We start from the raw sequence: 19,129 nt of genomic DNA, 5'->3' as shown, positions 1-19,129 counted from the left end.
TTACTAACCGAGTAGAAATAGTCATTTAATAAATATTACAGTTTAATTCTAAACCTAACGATAAAAGAACATTTTATTAGGTCCTTGTATTTATTGATAATGACAGTGATAATTTAACACGACGAATATTGCAGAGGTTTTTGTAGCGTTCCAATGAGAAAGTTGTTACCACTAACTATAGTAATTTAAAGACGTCTTTTGTTGTTGTATTCTAATACATTATTTGTTGAAGATTTAATCTACACTAACTGTCAATTCTATTGGCCATTTAATGACTCGAATAAATATCTAAGCTTGTTTAGTTACTTGCCAAATAGTCATTTGAATTTCAAACGCAGCACAGAACACATTTATGTTCTGTTTATCAAGTTTTGACAGTTTATTTGCTTTGTAATGAATACTTTGTCAATACGTGGATTTATATCTTCACGCTGTGTTGTGCGTTTGTGGTAAATAGACGTAGAATTTAATGCTAACTGTGTTCTGATAGAAATCAACTGAACTGAAAACTTTACACTTATTCGATTTGAACATTCTTCATGAAAAAATACACGTTTTTACTAAAAGTACAGATATTGACATTTAGAAGTTTACAAACAAAAATAATTTTTATTTATTTATATAAAACTAGCTTTTACCCGCGACTCCGTCCGCGCGGAATGAAAAAAAAAAAGAAAACGGAGTAAAAATTATCCTATGTCCTTTTCCTGGTTCTAAGCTACCTGCCCACCAATTTTCAGTCAAATCGATTCAGCCGTTCTTGAGTTATAAATGGTGTAACTAACACAACTTTCTTTTATATATATAGATAGATAGATAACTAAAGTGTTTGCAACATTATGTCGAAAAGTGATCGTAGGTAATTTTTTTCTTGGAATATGTTAGTGACTAAGTAAAACCTTTTTATCCCATATAAAATTTAAATGAACATTTTGACGACCTTTAGCTAGAGAGGTATAGAAATAGTATGTTAAAAATAGCCGTCCTTTATGTCGTAGACCAACTATCTGAGTAGAAATGATTTGATTAACCCTCTCACCCTTTTAGACGTCTAAAATGAAAGTAGGGATTTCAGACAAACAATAAAGAACTTTATTTCACAAGTAATTAGGTTTTATTTTCAAAGCATAGCTGACATTCTTATCGACCTATCTGATTTTATTTTGGGATAAGCAATTTTAGACCTTAATTCTTTCGGAATAAGATATAACTATCAATGGAGTTTACTTACCAGTTTAATATTAGCTTTACTAGGATCAAAATTCTAACAATTTATTAAATATTTGTGTTGAAATTGAATATTTTAGTTAATAATTACAATCTAGAAACATTTTACTTTAAATACAGAGAGAAACTTCATCGTTTTATAAGAATACTAACTTTCGCCCGCGATTCTGTCCTCGTAGTATTAAAAAAAAACTTAATTGGTAGTCTATGGAGTCTTCCAGACTTTATTCTACATCAATACCAAAATTTCATTGAGATTCTTGTAGCCGTTCTGTAGATACCTTGTTATAAACGTCCATTCATCCAAACATTCGCATTTACTGTATTCATATTAAATATTTCTTTTTTATTTTAATACTAGCTTTTACCCGCGACTCCGTCCGCGCGGAATAAAAAATAGAAAACGGGGTAAAAATTATCCTATGTCCGTTTCCCGGTTCTAAGTTACCTGCCCACCAATTTTCAGTCAAATCGATTCAGCCTTTCTTGAGTTATAAATAGTGTAACTAACACGACTTTCTTTTATATATATAAATAGATTTTAGTTGATAATGATTTTTACCTAGTTTATGAAGCCATTTTCACATGAGAATTGTTCAAAAACATTGTGGTAAGTTTAATAACTGTTTGAAGCACAATAAACTCTGCAAAACTCAATAAAGCTCCGGAAAACCCCTCTTTAAAACCGGACGGCAGTTGGCTTATCGTTTTTGAAGGTTGTGACCATAAAATTGTATTATTTTAAATATCATATACGTTAAATATTGTTGTTAGGGACCATACATATTAACAGATAACTGAAATCTGTAGGTATAAATTACAGATAAACACATAATCTATATATATAAAAGAAAGTCGTGTTAGTTACACTATTTTTAACTCAAGAACGGCTGAATCGATTTGACTGAAAATTGGTAGGCAGGTAGCTTAGAACCAGGAAACGGACATAGGATAATTTTTACCCCGTTTTCTATTTTTTATTCCGCGCGGACGCAGTCGCGGGTAAAAGCTAGTTACATATAAAATGTACAAAGTAACTTCTATTGTCAATAACAAAATATGTTTGTAATTCTTTAATTAAACAAAAATATATTCTTAAACAATGTTTTTTTTAATCAGTAGGTATACATAACTAAAATTGAAGTTTCTGTATGTAATATAAAGGAAAAACGTCATGTTTCGTATATACGATTGCTTATAGAAAAATCAATTTTAATTTTTTTTTATGTCTCACTGTTCGCCAGAATGTGTATGTTTCGGGTAATCTCCGGAACAGCTGGATTGATTTTGACGGCATTTTAACGGGATGATAGCTGATGCACGTGGGCATGTTTTACCTTTAGGTTATGCACTAACGAAGTCGCGGGCGACCGCTATACTAAAATATAATTGTTTGTTTATTTGTATTAAGAGCCCCCGAAACCGACATATATGTATGATTAGATGTAAAACTTTAGAAGAAGCGAGAGATGTTTTCTGTACAAAATGGCGGCCTTTGGTCTCTATGTACCCCTCCGGGTTACGACTGTGATTGTGTTGTTTTGTTCTTGGTACATATTTTGTACAATATAATTAGTAAATAATATTTATCTACTTGTTTAAAGTACCTAAGTTCATTTGTAATTAGCAATTTGTTTATTTGTTTTGTTGTTAATGAATGTGTAAATGTGCGGTTGCATAAATAAAAGCTGCGACGTTGCTTCGTTTCAAAGAGATTCCATAAAAATGTTAACAGACAGACAGAAATGCTGGTATTTACATATTTATTCAGTACAAACTGAAATGTACTCCATATTTTAAATGATCCCGTAACTTTGCACAGGTTTTACACGAATCCATTTCCTATATGCAAGTACCATAGACAATTCTAGGATTTTTTTTTATTTTATCTTCAGCCTTCAGTTAGAAAACCGCGAAGCCTCGCGAAATTATATATTGAAATGTGATCTTTATCTGGGACACGATAAAAAGCTCTAACGAATAAATATGGCCTCCAAACAGATATATCTAAAAACATATAAATGTTCCATTCGTCTGGTAACAAAGACCTCACTTACTCCCACGTTTTTTTCTCATCCTCCAACTTGACAAATCAATATTCGATGAACGCTGAATTTGGAATAAGCGCAATCTAGCGGCGGTTTTCGTAACTTAACAAGTGGTTTATTTTTTCGTTCCTATAAATTCACCGATAGATGGCGCTGTATTAAAGTTTTGCATTCATTGTTTCAGGTAAGCTCCGGATAAACAAAACTATTAAGTGCACTAAAACATCATTTTCCAAATGGCTATAAGGTAGGAAGTAGAAATATTTAATCAGTTATTGAATTCACTCTATGTACGTAATGGATTTTTTTATTACAAAAAAAAAGTTTTTATCCCGGAATTACAACTTAAACATCTTAAATCGTCTTACCGTCGTACAACGTAGAACAAAGTTGTAATCAGAAAGGTTTGCGATATAAAATCTGCTAATTAAATCGGCCGTGTATAAATTCTGTTGAGTTGACAAAAACCGTGGCGTGGGCGTGTGCTCTCGACTTAACTAATGTCCTCAGGAACAAAGCGCTCTCCTCTGAAGCGCCATTCACACGGAGTGCGTTTTACGATGCCCTGCGCCCTGGCGGTGTCAGTTTATGCTGTCATAAATCATATACAATGCTAGGGTGACAATCATTACTTTTCTAGGACAGTCTCAAATAATATAATTAAAGTATAATATAAAAAAATCGTGAATAACAAATCTCGTGTCATCTATATAACAACTAAATTGTTATCCCTATTTTTTAACGAGAATTATATAAAATAATAATAAGGTACTAATAAACTTCATTGTTATAGGATATGTTTTGTTAAATAATAAAATATTTTATTTTTATTAATAATAGACATTTAAAAATTGCGTTAATCTTTGTTATTTTCTTTTGAGTTTTTTAAAAATTATTAAAATTATGGTGCACCTATTTACTATCCCCGGTCTGCATTTGATGACAGGAGTAATGGCGCGGAAGCGGATCGCGCGCCATCTCTCGCCATGTTTATCCGCAGATTATAAAATTATTCAGCCATAGAGCGCAGCGCTGATATTATAAAGTTAAATGAACATCCTTTATCTCAGTTTTTCGCAGGCGGTCTTTTGATTTATTTCTGTGGACTCTAAAGGATAACTTTAACAATAGAACTTTTGAGAATTTTTTGTCCGAGAAATTTTTGTTAGTACTTCTTTCTTTTAAACTCCTCTAGAGTTTTGCTTTGTTATTTTTTAATCTTCATTAACTTCGATTAATTCTAACTATGGCCGTAAGAATTTCAGAAACGTAACGTTCATTTAGTTTACTATCAAGCGGTATAAAAAAGGCAATAAAATAAAACGACTACCGGTAAAATCGGCCGAGTCACATTCAATTAATGTCTTCCCTGAAGAATCAATCCGGACAGAAAAGGTAAAGAGATAAATCGGTATTTTTCATGAGGACATCGGTGATTTATCGACTGCGAAAAACCGGTAATAGTTACCGATTGAGATGACGCGGCGTTTCCCTCGCGCTCCATTACGTCACTAGTATTGTTTTTTTGTCTCGGCAGAGATGTACACTTTTTGTTGGAGGGAAAATTAGGGCGGCGCGCTCGGCGCGGGCGGGAATTGGTGACAGTGACATCGTTGTAGAGGTGTGGTTATAGTGGAAGAAATAATAATTACAATATAAGGTAAATTGTATACTCGTATTTTTTTACTTACATTACATTACTAAATTTCTTGTAACCATTCAACTAAGTTGGTATGGTTTTGACAGTCGAATGGCGGGATTGATATTGATAACTCTCAGCCGCCTTCGATCTAAGTTCGTACACGTAACAACTAGACTATGAGCGCTTCACATAAATAAACTACCGAAATAAAGTAATTGAAATTATTTTGGCCTTTAGTTAAAGTTATAAATAGATTTTTCAGTTGTTAAACAAATCTAAATATGTAACAAGTTTGTAATTTTTTTTAATTAAAGTAATGCAGTCAACGCGTGTTGTATTACAAATAACGCAATATATGTAAAATACATTGGGATCGTTTTAGATATTTTTGAAAATCTTAATACGCAAGAAAATCCGCTTAAGCGTCCGCTGTTGCCTTTTAATGTACTTCCAACACAAGAGGCTTCATTATCCACCACGCCTATTTCCACCGAAGCCTAAATTATACCTAACTATAAATAGTTTGGAATGAATATAGTTCGTGAACGACTTTACCGCGTTTTTTGCAAACCAGAGATGACTTTTTACTTTTTTCTCAAGCAGTTTCCGACCAGAATTATGCCAAGAGTTTTTTCTGTTATGAAAATTAAGAGTATTTAAATAAAGATTTTCGACTTTTATTATAAGAAAAACATACCGAAAACATTTGACACTTTGAACCAATTGATCTTACTAATATTATAAATGCGAATGTGTAGGTGGATGGATGTTTATTTGAAGTTATCTTCGGAACGTCTGAACGGGTTTTGATAAAATTTGTCACAGATGTAGAACATAATCTGGAAGAACACATAGGTTACTTACTACGTTTTTAATTCGGCGCGGACGGAGTCGGGGCCACAACTAGTATTATATAAATTGAATCATAGTGATAAGACTGTGAATAAAATTTTTTTATAAAAATATAAAATATAAAATTATAATATAAAATTTGTTTTTTTTTATATGTTGTCTTGAAGATCATTTGTTCTCCAAATTTCTTCAGAACTAATTTGGTCATGACGTCATTACACTAAAATAGTGAATCACTTTCAAATGTATTTAATTTCTTCAGTATTATTATTGACATTTCTTATTCATAACCTAAAGTATCCACGTATCGATTGATAAATCTAATGAAGAGTACAATTCACTCGACTGTGACATAATTATAATTTTAACGACCTCCCCGACCATAAATAATATTTTACGACGTCATTCTGTAAAGTAAGAACGTCATTAGCGTTATGCATAATGTTGCCATATTCGTCAATTAATGGCATAGATTAAAAAATAATTTATTGTAAATATAAATTACATAAAGTTCGATCGCTTTTAGTTAACAAGAAGACAGATTATTATTTTTTTTTGTCACAAATTGGAGATCAAAAATTTTGACTTCTGAGTTTCATCTGAAGTATTTTGTTTGAGAGACATCACACGAATATACAGTATAGAATAGGTGCCTTGCATTGAATTTTTTTTATTATATAAAAACTAGCTGTCGCCCGCGACTCCGTCCGCGCGCAGTTAAAAAAAAATGAATAATAGATGTTGGCCGATTCTCAGACCTACTGAATATGCTCACAAAATTTCATAAGAATCGGTCAAGCCGTTTCGGAGGAGTATGGTGACGAAAACTGTGACACGAGAATTTTATATATTAGATGTATTTCAGTATTTTTGTACGTAGATGTAGTTCAATAAGCTATAAGTTGTTCAATTTAGGTTATTGTACGTATATAAAATTGATATATAGAGAGAATGAGTCATCGCGCCCCGCCCTACATGGCGCCTTGGAACTGCTATACGTTTTTAAGCTCTTTGTACAACAGCTCGGTTTTTGAGGCGTACCTATATTATATGTGAGTTCGGTTTAAAGCTGTATATGTTCGTTTATTTGTTAGAGTAGTCTAAACAGTTTTGCCCATTTCAATGAGTTCGTTTAATTTTATTCTAGGTGTCATAAAATCATGACACACAAAATAAGTCCATAATTTCATTATTAAAGAGTTCAAAGGAACAAGACTAGGTTGATCAGTGGTTCCCTCGGATAGTGTAACATATTTGTTAGTTTGAGATGAAATACCTGCACTTCTGTGTATTTCGTAAAAGTGTTTTCTAAGTATTTTTTTTTCTTTAACTTGTTTGACGGATATGCTGTTTGGGAATGAACTTTAAATGGGAATTGTTTGGAAATTAAGTTACTAGTATAGATTTGAAATTAAGAAATCTAAAAATGTTTTATATTGTTATTTATTAAATCTAAAAATAATAAAGACTGTAACAGTTATTTCATTATTAGATAACGTAAAGTGATGAAAAATGGTAGTCGATGATCACCTCGGTGTTCCCGCCGCTCGCTTACCTCATTCTCTTATAAAAAACAGATAAATTGTTTCTTGTATTTATCGGTTTTCTTTATGTTTTTAGCTAAAGAAAAGCCGATATTATTTATTATATGTTTGGATAAACTGTTGAATAAAGTTTTAAATTGGTAAATTTGCAATCGCACCACTTAGATCTGTCATTAGAATCTCTAATGTGAATGAAAACTAAGATTGAATCTAATTGACTGAATCAATCTGCAACTCTATGGTTTTGTATAGATTAAATATAAGGAAGCTGAAATTAAAGAAATAATGTTAGTACATCATTAAGATTGTGCCATTGTTCTTAACAGTGAAGAGGGTGAGAGATGCGGATGATTTTATTCATATTATCCACCCCTATAAGAAAATGGCCACCGCTGGATGCAGTGAAAGATGGCGGGCGCATGCGCCGAGCCTCGCTCGATACGTGCACCCTCCGGCGGGTTAAACATTAATCCCACGTCAAACTATAACATATAAAAACAATAGAATTTAAATACGATAGTCACTACCACAACATCGGTCACTGGCACACACAACACTATGTGACTTCAGCTTTAACCTCGCTATCGTATAAAGTTCAACAACCGGCAGCTCGCTGGACCTGAGAACAGAACACACAAGACAAACAAAACAACACAACAATTTTGGACAATACAGTACAGCTGGAGTGCTCTCGGTGGTCTGGATCGTAGTTTGGGCTACGTCCCCGCCGGTTTGTCCCGGCGCAGCAGTAGCCTGGACGTACTGCTGTGACAGGACAATATGGCGGGGACGAGCGGCGCAGCGGCGGCGGCGGGCGTCGGGCGGCGTGTGAGGAGCGCGCGTGGCAGCGTGCCCGCCTGCCCCTGCCCGAGCCCCGCCGCGCCCCGCGCACGCGCCCTCACGCCCTACACCCCCGCACACCCCAAGCCACTCCCTCCACACCCCTCAATGAACACCACCCTCAATCAACTATCGATTTTCTTATACAAAAAAATAAAACATTTAATTCATTATCTGTATGCATTCAACACTGGCCGAATAATGTCATTTACCTTTGCCTAAATCCAAAAATTCAAAAATGAAAAAAGGGCGGGATTGTCTATGGAGAAATTAGGTTAGAGGTCATCGACCCGGGAGGCTGCTTCCCTCTTCGTGCGGCGCTGCGCGGGCCGCGGGCAGGGCTTGCATGAAATCTTTCGCTAAAATTATTATTCCTTTTTGCCAGAAAAATAATACGAAAAGTTTCATTTGATTTGTTTTTCTTATTCAACAAATACGCTTTAGCTAACGGCTTGAATAGCATTATAAACTAGTACTAACAGATAAATTAAAATACGTAGTTTCAAACACCTTTCCACAAATTCCAATAAAAAAATCACCTTATTAGAAAAATTAAAAAGTATCCGACTAGAAAATTAGAACATATTCGAAAAAGGCTCGATAAAAAACCCGTGACTTCAGCTAATAAAATACGTATTTTAAATGATTTTTATTGTTGTCAAATACTGAACTTTTTTAGATATTGAACTTGCAAAAAAATCTACCAAAACCAAAGGTATTTTTTAATGGCAGCCCTGTGGTCTTTGAGCACTCGGCTCCACGCGGAGAGGGTTCAGCGCGGCCCGGCCGGCGGCCTGCAAAATGCCCGATCCGGTCGCCCACTCGACACAATGTGTTAATTGGAAGATTTAACCACGTATTTTGTCAACTACTCTTTCTATTGTACTTTTTCTTATCAAGAACATTTAAAGTTTTATCAATATTTTTCAATATTTTCATAGAATTACGTTTTATTTCGTAGGAAGTATACATAAATATAAACCTGAAAAACTTTGCCAACTACAAAAAGAATTTAGAAATAATCTAAGGTATACATTCCTCAGAGTAAGGTTAAACGTTTGTTTGTAGTTTAGTTTTGTGTTTGACAATTAAATTTCTGAACGTTTTGCTATTTTGCTATGAATGCTCAGAAATCAATGGAATTTTGTTTAGAACTCCCGAAATTCAACTGAATATTTGTATCGAAAATTCTACAGATACTGAATTATTGATATAATACAGACTATATTCCATCACTAATAACTGTCATATTTCGGTAAATTTATAAGCTTAGGTCCTAGTATAGTTATTTATCTATGGTTAGGTTATTTTTTTTATAAGAGAAGGCAAACGAGCTGCGAGATTACCGCTGAGATCATCGACACCCATGGAATTCCACAACTCGAAAGGAACTGCGGATGCATTGCCGAACTTTTATAAAGAGATACGATATTTGGAAGACCCTTAGACTTACTATACTAGCATTTTTACATCATTTTTTTCTGTGATTATAAGAAAACGCTATGTGAATTTATTCTATGTCCAATACTTACTGCACTTTTCATACGACTGTAATTCTAATAGTTACAGTGATTTCCAAAAGACCGCAGATCTATTTGAATGATATTGTTCAGTTTAATATGAAACGAAAACCACTATGAAAAGAATAGTGATAAAGGAGCGGACCGGGTCTAAGCTCTCTCCGACATTATGTTCTGCGAAAAGATAAATTGCCCACCACACTGATTTATTGCTGAAAAGAAATTTGTGTGGAAAAAATATATTACGTCCGTGCCGTAAGTTTGTGAAGGGAGATTAGTAGAAATACTGATTCTATTTAACAATCATTTATTATGCAAATCCTTTTCGCAAAGTTTTGAAGACGCAGGTGTTGTTGCCATTTAAAAAATTATAAATATAACCGAAATTGTGTTCTGTAAATGAAAAAAAATGAAATGTTTTTTTAAACATACGTTTTAACAATTTATAAATTTTATTGGTTTATTTTAACAAATATATTAAAGTTTAGTCGTTTCGTTTCATACAACATTTGTTATGAAATACTAGAGATCGGCGTAAAAATTACACAATATAATTTAAAAAGTACAATGCAGCAACTACGATGCCGTTCAACCATAACGGCATTATCTCTAAACGTTAAATTGCATAATGTAATGGTTTATTTCATTCATTCAAATTTCAAACAACGTTAGTTCAAAATCAATATCTTTGACCGGGGTTAAGTTAGCTTTTCTTGACAGTTTTTCGTAAACAGTTCTTAAACAAAACAAATATTTATTGCCAAATATGTAAGTAACCTATGTAATCTTTGTTAAGGCATATAAGAGAAAGAAGAGAATTTAGATATAAAAGTTGTAATTTTTTAAACATTTTTATTATTTATTTTAAAATATGTGCTAAAGTTCTTAGAAGCTAACTTCACCATCGTCAAAATTGTCAATAGATCGCAACACAGATAAACTATGACTTATTGATGTTATTGTTTGACAGTATTGAGTATTGTTTATTAGACAAATAATTGATGACTACAAAAAATATTTTAATTTATAATAGCAGCTCGTATTACAATGGAGTAATGGAATTCCGTGAAGTTTATTACGTGCAAACTGATATGCTCGTGCCTATGTAATTGAAACATTTATGTTATGTGTTGAAATTTAAGAAAAATTAAAAACAATTTTTGTGCACAAAATGTTACTGGCAGAAGTGCGTCTGTCACTTGTTTTTCCTTCGTGGTTTATACTTTTTTTCAATCTCAAAGCGTCACTTCGTGAAAGTGTATCTAATTTGTTATTCTCTGTCCGAAATTGTAGATCGATTTCGGTTACGGTCGACAGCGATAGTCTCAGTTGTTGATTTAGGCGCGTAGTTATTTGTGATCGGTGTAACATGATGGGCCTGTATTCCAGCGGTGCGCTGGGCGGCGTGGAAGTGCTGGAAGGCGGATTGGTGGGAGGAGAGCTGACTGCTCACGTGCTGAGCGCGCAGGCCGCCGCACACGCCGCAGCGACTGCGGCCGCGGCGGCGCATCAACAACAACAAATTGCTGTACAACAAATCAGTAAGTTCAACATTATATTCATCTTAGCAACACAAAATAGCCTACAAAACATGTAGTGAATAAAAGGACATTTTATTTTAAAAACTAATAAGAATATTGTCAAACCAACTAGACACTGACAACAAATTTTAAAGATTGCCTTAAAAATGTTCCTCCATACCAAATGTGAAGTATGGAAAAGAAGAAGAAGATTGAATTTAATACTTGTTTTGTTTACTTTTTACAACATATGTATCAATTGATAATGTAATTTGTTAGTTTACTCAATTTGTTGTACCTGTATATTGCTATCAATTGCTTACAAAGAATAAATATGACAAATTTTTTTAAATGTGGCAACAATTGTTGACCCGCAATAGTTTAAACTACTTTTGAAATGAATAGATAACATATAAAATATGTTTTAATAAGAAATTGTTGTTTATTTTTTTTATTTTAATTTTTAAGCCAATTATTTGTTGACAGTATTTTAAACAAAAATTGTTTAGTACTCAACCACTAATCAACTATTCATAGTTTACCATTGATACATTCAGTATTAAAGTTTATTAATTATCTAGCTGTAGACCGCAACTGAGTCTGTACGGAATTCAAAAAAACTTAATAAGTAGCCTATGTTCTTCCAGACTATGTTCTACATCTGAGACAAATTTCATCAAGGTCTATTGAGCCGTTCTGGACATAACTTCAAACAAACATCCATCCATCTAAACAATCGCATTTATAATATTAGTAAGATAATACAAAGTATCCTAAACTGAAATTATTGTTCTAATAATTTGTTATAAACAAAAGAGGTTTTTAAGGCTTTGCTGAACCTCTAACAGCTAGTACATAATATTTTAAACAAGTTTTCAAACATAACTATGATCTTAGATTTTTTTTAAATTCATATAGTGTGGTTGATTAACACTGGTAGGTATAACTTTATTGAGTCAATTAAGGCTAATAAAACATAAACTGCTAGTAAAATTGTTAAACAATAGTTGTATAAATTCACAATTATTTTACTTCTGCTATAGTTGCTTACAAGAAAAAAGAAAAAAAAATCTTCACTTTAAACGGTCATAGATTCATTAAAAACCACAATAAAAATTTGTTGGTTTGGTCAGTTTTTGTCAAACAAAGTTGACAATTGTTCAGTGACAAGCTAGCCATTTTTACTAGATTCCCTCTCCACAGAAACATCACCGTCTTCCGGACGGTCAACCCCAGTGAACACGGCGGGCAACAGCGGGGCTGCCTCAACAGGCACCACATCACCGTCCCCCAGCAAGCTGTTTGTTGGGGGTCTTAGCTGGCAGACGAGCTCGGAGAAGCTGCGGGAGTATTTCGCTATGTTTGGACCCGTCTCTGATGTGCTCATCATGAAGGATCCTGTCACACAGGTGAGGGGAGACATGTGACACGTGCTGTAGAAAATAATATGACGAGACGGTCAGGAAAAGTGATAGGTACAGTCGCCTATTTTTGTGGTGCATAGTTTTCAGAATTGAAAATTGCTTCCCACATAATACTGTACATCGTACAGCAAACTGTCATAATGGGCTTTAGTTTAATATGTTTTTATATTTAATGGCCTTTGGTCGAAATTGATGTAAAATAAACGTCGTTGAATGTACAGTCATCTTCCATAGCGGTGTAACAGTTACAAGAAAATTGCCTTACAACTTACAATACCTCTGATTACTTTATAGTGTTGAATACGCTATTTTTACAACATTTCCAGTACTGTTTTAAAGCGTAACAGCTGATCTAACTGTCATCTTGTCAAAAGTGGAACACCACCAGCTAACCTCACTGTACCAATCAAATGGTAATTTTGTCAGTGCATCCGTACAGGCTTGTGACGTAAATGTCTCGCTACGCCCCTTTCAAATGCCAATGTCTAAATTTCTTTTCGAAAAAATATTTTATTTAATACAGACTGGAGGCAAGTATAAATTTAATTGAGCTTTTATTCCTGATCGTCTCGTCGAAAATATTGCTTATAATTTTTTTTTTTTGGTTACAATCAAACTGTTGGATTCCTCTGTCACTTGAGGTCTCTGAAACTCAAAAGGGATGGTATAATTTTTTTTTTGACAACCGTCATCTTTGTATCGGCGTATATTAAAATTTGAAACAACAAATTCCAGTTAGGTGTTCTATTTGTAGTCGAGAAGATTGCTGTATATGAGAAATATTTTGTTCGTCCAAAGAAGGCGGAATAGGGAGGGTAGTTGAAGATTTGCCGTCGTGTGCTCAAAGCGGTCAGTGTCAGCTTGTGCCTTGCGGCAATAGGTTGTCTGGAATAGGTAGTGCGTAGGGTAATGTAATCAGTGTCATTTTTTGGGGAGATTGTTGTGTCATAAACTGGAATTTATGTTCAAATTTGTAGCAAATATATTAAATTGTTTTTTAAAAACTCACTCTCTTTGCTCGTGCTTTTGTATTCGTATAATATTTTTTCTTATATATGTACTTTATATTGTTAATCAGCCTGAAATCTGATTTCTCGCTCGCTTTCTCTCTGTCTGTCCGACTGTCTGATTCTCTCGATTATGCCCATTTATTTCGTTACCAAACTTTGATAATTTCAACAGTTTTTTAATTTGGTCAATCATATCTGAAGCATTATTTTTGCGAGTTTAGCTAAGTATTTAAATGTAATCTTTCTTACTGGTTTCTAGAAAACTAAACTAAATTCGCCTAAGTTCGGTGTATGTACCGATGACTGGATCTCGTGGATTGGTACATGTACGCGACTGCGAACTAAGTCACACTAGTATTGGTTAAGGATCCTCGAAGAACTAGTCTGTACTTACAACAGATTAAACATTAGTTTTAGACGTTGATTAGTTTATTAAAATGTACAATGAAAGCTTCATAAATGTTCTCAATACGAAATCTACCAAATATGTCGTCTATATTGCAGCATTGAGTAATAGGAGTGAGTGTTGAAGTTTTTTTTTTCATTGGTTTATGACACAAAGTTTACATTTGGGCTATGGTTGATATTTTGTATATAGGAACACTAACAAACCATTTACCTAGATCAGACTGGCATGCTAGTTAAACTAACAAAAGTCTATATGCGTAGGCACTTAAATGCTCTCTATAGATCTACTAACAGTAACTCGGGTAGTTCTTAGCTCTATAATGTTGCCATGTAATGGCTCAATATTTTGGTAACTTTAGTAACTTTATAAGTTGTAAGTCAAAAGACAAATTCTTAATTTTTTTTGCAATCACACAGGTAGAATTGTATTTTATTACAATTGAAAATATTTTTAATATCTGTATTATACCCGATTTGGTAGTAATTTCTGTCTCAATTCGTAGTATTTTTGTACCGATTTATTGCTATTATAGACTTCTATATTAAGTACTTCCTTTCTACTGCTATTCATCAAATAGTTAAATTCCAATTCAATTGAAGTATTTTGAAATACCTATGTTACACAAATTCAGTTGGTACATATTTTTCAAGTTGATATTCTTTACATCATTCGACATGGCAACACACAAGTGTTACACACGTATTAGTTATTATAATACTGTACGAATATTTAACGTTTGATTAGGAAACTTGGCGATACTCATCAATTAAAATACCACTAGTTGCTGTAATTTGTTGTTGTTAGAGCGGCGAGCACGCAGTACGCCACACAACTGTTAGCTGAGTGTCCTCTTGCCTGATACAACTTAATTTTGTAAAACCTTAGCTCTAGTTACAACCCGAAGTCTTAGTTTGTGTAAATACAGCTCTCTCGATCACTTAACAGATTGTTCATCGTATACGAGTGCCATTACTTAGATCCCCTAGCGAATGACTTCGGCGTTAGAGTTGCGTACTAACGTGCGCCGCGCGCAGCGGTCGCGCGGCTTCGGCTTTATTACGTTCCAGGAGGCGGCCTCCGTGGACAAGGTGCTGGCCGTGCCCGTGCACACGCTCGACGGCAAGCGCATAGACCCCAAGCACGCCACGCCCAAGTCCGCGCCGCGCCCCGCCAAGACCAAGAAGATATTCGTCGGCGGCGTCGGACAGGACACGTCCGCCGATGAGGTCCGCGCCTACTTCTCTCAGTTCGGTCTTGTAGAGGACGCTGTGATGCTGATGGACCAACAGACGAAGCGGCACCGCGGCTTCGGCTTCGTCACCTTCCACTCGGAGGAGGCGGTGGAGCGCGTGTGCGACATACACTTTCATACCATCAAGAACAAGAAGGTGGAGTGCAAGCGCGCCCAGCCCAAGGAGGCGGTCGCCGCCGCACCTCTCGCCATCGGCAAGCGGCTCGTGCTGCGCCCCGGCCGCGGCCTGGTGTACGGCGGTGTCGGTGCCGTGCCCACCGTGGGCGCGGTGGGCGCCGTGGGCGTAGGCGCGCACGCGTACCGCTACGCGCCGTACGCGCTGCCCACGCCGGGCGCGATCGTGGCGCCGCCGACGCCCGCGCCCACGCCCACGCTGCCGCAGTTCGGCGCGGCGTACTCGCTGGCGGGCGTGGACATGTCGTCGTTCCAGGGCGTGGACTGGAGCGCCATGTACGGCCTGCCTATGTACATCTAAGCGGCCTCTGTACATCTCCGGAAGCCCCACACCCGCCTAAAGAGGTTAGGTTGAAGCAGCTTTTTAATTTGTTTTCTCTTAATAGTTCCTACGTACTGTCGGAGTGAGGGTCGCGTCTTGCCGGACCGAGAGCCGCACGACAATTATCAGTATTCGGCGTTCATCGGCGTAGGTTTAAGTCAATTTTTTGAACTCGACAAGCAATATATGGCCCCCGTCTCGGGACCGCAGGCAAAGATACGCATTTCTTTTTTTATTAAAAATTAATATAAGGCGAAGATCTCAGATAATATTATAGTTTGAGCTGAAGGAAAGTAATTTTTTCGTGTATCTGTCTTGGATTTAACGGTAGTTTGTAGTGCACGATCGTTGGTCATTAATTATTATTATTTATAAATTGTATACTCGATGAATCTCATGCAGCTCTGTATTTTTTTTTCGTAATATAATGTGTGCACTGCCCTCGGACGCCATCTGACGCTCTTGACGTCAACAACGTCAGTATACATGTTTGATGCCATATTATTGAGACGAGTTAATTGTGCCAAATCACATTTATTGCATTGCATTGTAATTGAATCGAAGACAACGACGTTAAATACAAAATTTCCAGTTAAAATGTTATTCTCAACTTTTAAAACATGATACGAGACAAGTCCAAGTTCGATTACTAACTTAAATTATCCCCAGTTTTGAATACCTTTTCACAATTTGGACTAAATAAACATGATAGGCTCGAATTTATTGCTAAAATTATCAATTACTTGGCGACGCGTCACAAGGCAGAAGAGGGTCAGTCATTTTACGATACTCTCCATACATATCTAACTCGAGTGGAAAGCAATCTCATATAGCATTATTTATGACTTGGTAGTTTTATTATAGCGCTGTCCTAAAATATCGACTCGGTGACTCTCGTATTAAACGAATCGTGAAAAAATTTTACAAGTTTCGAAATGTGGGTACTTTTATAATTACATATAAACTATAATCAGAGGCTAAATAACGAGAGTGAACGAGTCGGAAATGGACGGGACCTTAGTATTTACTTATAATTGATTAGTATAGCTGTTGAGGGAATGCAAACTAACACCAGAATGTCTCGTGACAATAAGCTAAGTTTAAGCCGCTGTAGATTGTCGCGTCACTTTGCCTGGGCCCAAATCTCGCTCACCATTTTGTATTATAGTTGTTTTCTTATACGATATTTTGATGTAGTTTAGTTTGGTACAATTGGTATGTTGGGTTTTCGATTCTCCGCCTCTCCTTGGGTTCAGTGCATGTTATTTGTGTATAATGAAAGTGCCAACTGTAGTCGTATTAGATTGCTAATTAACTTTACACAAGTTTGATTGGTAAAGATATTTTGGATCGCAACGCCTAAGCTCTCTTTACTCATATTTATTTATAATCAACGTAGTGTTAGATATAATTATATGATATACTCTTAAAAGCAATACTTAATACTTACACACTGTGATTAGACAAGTATTATACTATAATTATAAATAAAAGACGTTTTATGGTTGTGTTCGTGCAATTTGTAGATTTAAGTCGAAATTTTCTCGGACAAGGTCCTACAGTATTTTTGAATATTTCGTGGTAAATTTTCGGGTCTCTGAAGTACTTAATTTAGTATCGTACTTAAAAAAAAATCTTCCGATACTTTCAGTTAATTTTATTGTACTTAACTTGTATTGGACAGTATGTTATTACGATGCATATCTTACATTTTAAACTTGCTGAATTTGCTCATGTTTCGATAATAATGTTTGGAATAGTAACAATATTTCTTAAATAAAAAATAAGCAGGGTTGTCTTTGAAATTTATAAGGGGCGTTCCTTAAGCCGAATGGCAAACTCCAAATCCTGAATTTTTTTAAAGTTGATTATAATAAGACTTTTTTATCCCTCCTAGAAAACTGTTGATTCTTACGTGGCTCATATTGAATTACGGCATCTATTTTTATTTAAATGCGGCAAAAAACCAGGCAAAGTGACGCGGAGACAGTAGAGCCAAATGCATGCGGTAGCTTCGCCGGCCTCATTCCGACGCCGGCCGGCACACACCTTGTAACCTTGCTGTGTGGAAACACAACTAACTATTTATCTTTTACTACAAATTCATTCTAAATACATATATTAAATGAGGTACTTAAAGTGTATTAGTATTAGTGAAGTTTCAATTGACCCAGTGTTCGTACAGTTTATGGAATTCCTGTTTCCACATTACAAGGCTACCGAATGCTATACCACATGTGTACACTTACCTATCCTTATTATAGCAGTATTCTTAATATAAGTAGGTTAGAACCTCCTGAGATTATTTGCGATTGCCGTGTTTTTTTCCTATCGAACTCATCTAAATGCCACGACTCGTACAAACATGGAGGATGTGTAACTGTATTGATTGCAAATTTCTCGTCCTCGATATTCCTTTCTAAGGAATTATCCTTTGATCTCTTGCCAAAATGAATGTTCAATTTGATACATAAAAACTCGGCAATCGCGACGCCCAATTATAACATCTTTTGTATATTAGCATTTTCCTGAAATTCTCAGTATTAGATGGTTGATAATATTATTGTGATGTCTCTTATTTGGTAATATATTCGCTGGTGGCCATCGGGCACTATGTCTGGTGGCCGCAATGGAAACTCATATTTAAAATGTGTACTTAATTTTTTATATTATATGTATTCCGTTGCGTGAAGTCACTCCTGTCCGGAGCGATTTTGCGCATATGTTATGAGAACATATTTTTATTTTTTTCTCTCTAAAACACTTGTATTAGTTACATTGGTAACGTTGATTTTCGCCGGCGTTCGTCGCCCTTGTGATTGAAAGAGATTGTTTTTTTTATTTTATGTTTAGGGGGAGACGGGCGCCGACTGTAGGCTAGCCGTAGTTATTTTGTATTTAGATGACTTAGTGATTGCCCGTACATATTGTATGTAATGGAGCACCTAGCGATACCCGATGTGTCATTACATTATTAATATTAGAACAATATATTGTGTGTTTTATTTCGCTTTGCTCCGACAGCGGGGTTAGAATCCTTTTGTGACGGGGTGTGGTTGTTTCCTTCACGACATGCTCATATATAGTTAGTTTGCACGTCGAGTCAGTTATCCTTTGCCGCGTAGATTGTGTTGCGTAATTATTGCCAGCTGGGTAAGTATGGGGCGGGTGGGGGATGAGATGGCGGCCACTAGGTAAGTCGGCAGAGTAGAGAACATTGAGGCATGCATATATATATATTTATAATTATGTTATACTACTATATAGCGTAGATTAACGCGTCTTGTATATTCGTGACTAACACTCGACTCTCACTTGACTCGTCTCACAGAGTGAGGATAGGGC

At 35.5% G+C, this 19,129-nt stretch overlaps 1 protein-coding gene across 1 annotated transcript in view; it reads left to right on the top strand.

Moving 5' to 3' along the window:
- Positions 1–17,460, top strand: part of LOC106717240 (RNA-binding protein Musashi homolog Rbp6) — a 73,652-nt gene extending 56,192 nt beyond the window's left edge. The window contains exons 2-4 of the mRNA XM_045685080.1: positions 11,063–11,214; positions 12,397–12,602; positions 15,071–17,460. Coding sequence (XP_045541036.1) covers positions 11,063–11,214; positions 12,397–12,602; positions 15,071–15,763 — 1,051 coding nt within the window. The 3' untranslated portion in view covers positions 15,764–17,460. The remainder of the gene's footprint in view (positions 1–11,062; positions 11,215–12,396; positions 12,603–15,070) is intronic.
- Positions 17,461–19,129: the final 1,669 nt, after the last annotated feature.

The sequence above is a fragment of the Papilio machaon genome, chromosome 28 (genome assembly GCF_912999745.1).
Source record: "Papilio machaon chromosome 28, ilPapMach1.1, whole genome shotgun sequence".
NCBI lineage: Eukaryota > Metazoa > Arthropoda > Insecta > Lepidoptera > Papilionidae > Papilio > Papilio machaon.
Note: the sequence above shows the minus strand (reverse complement) of the source record. Positions and strands in the feature narration are given on the sequence as shown.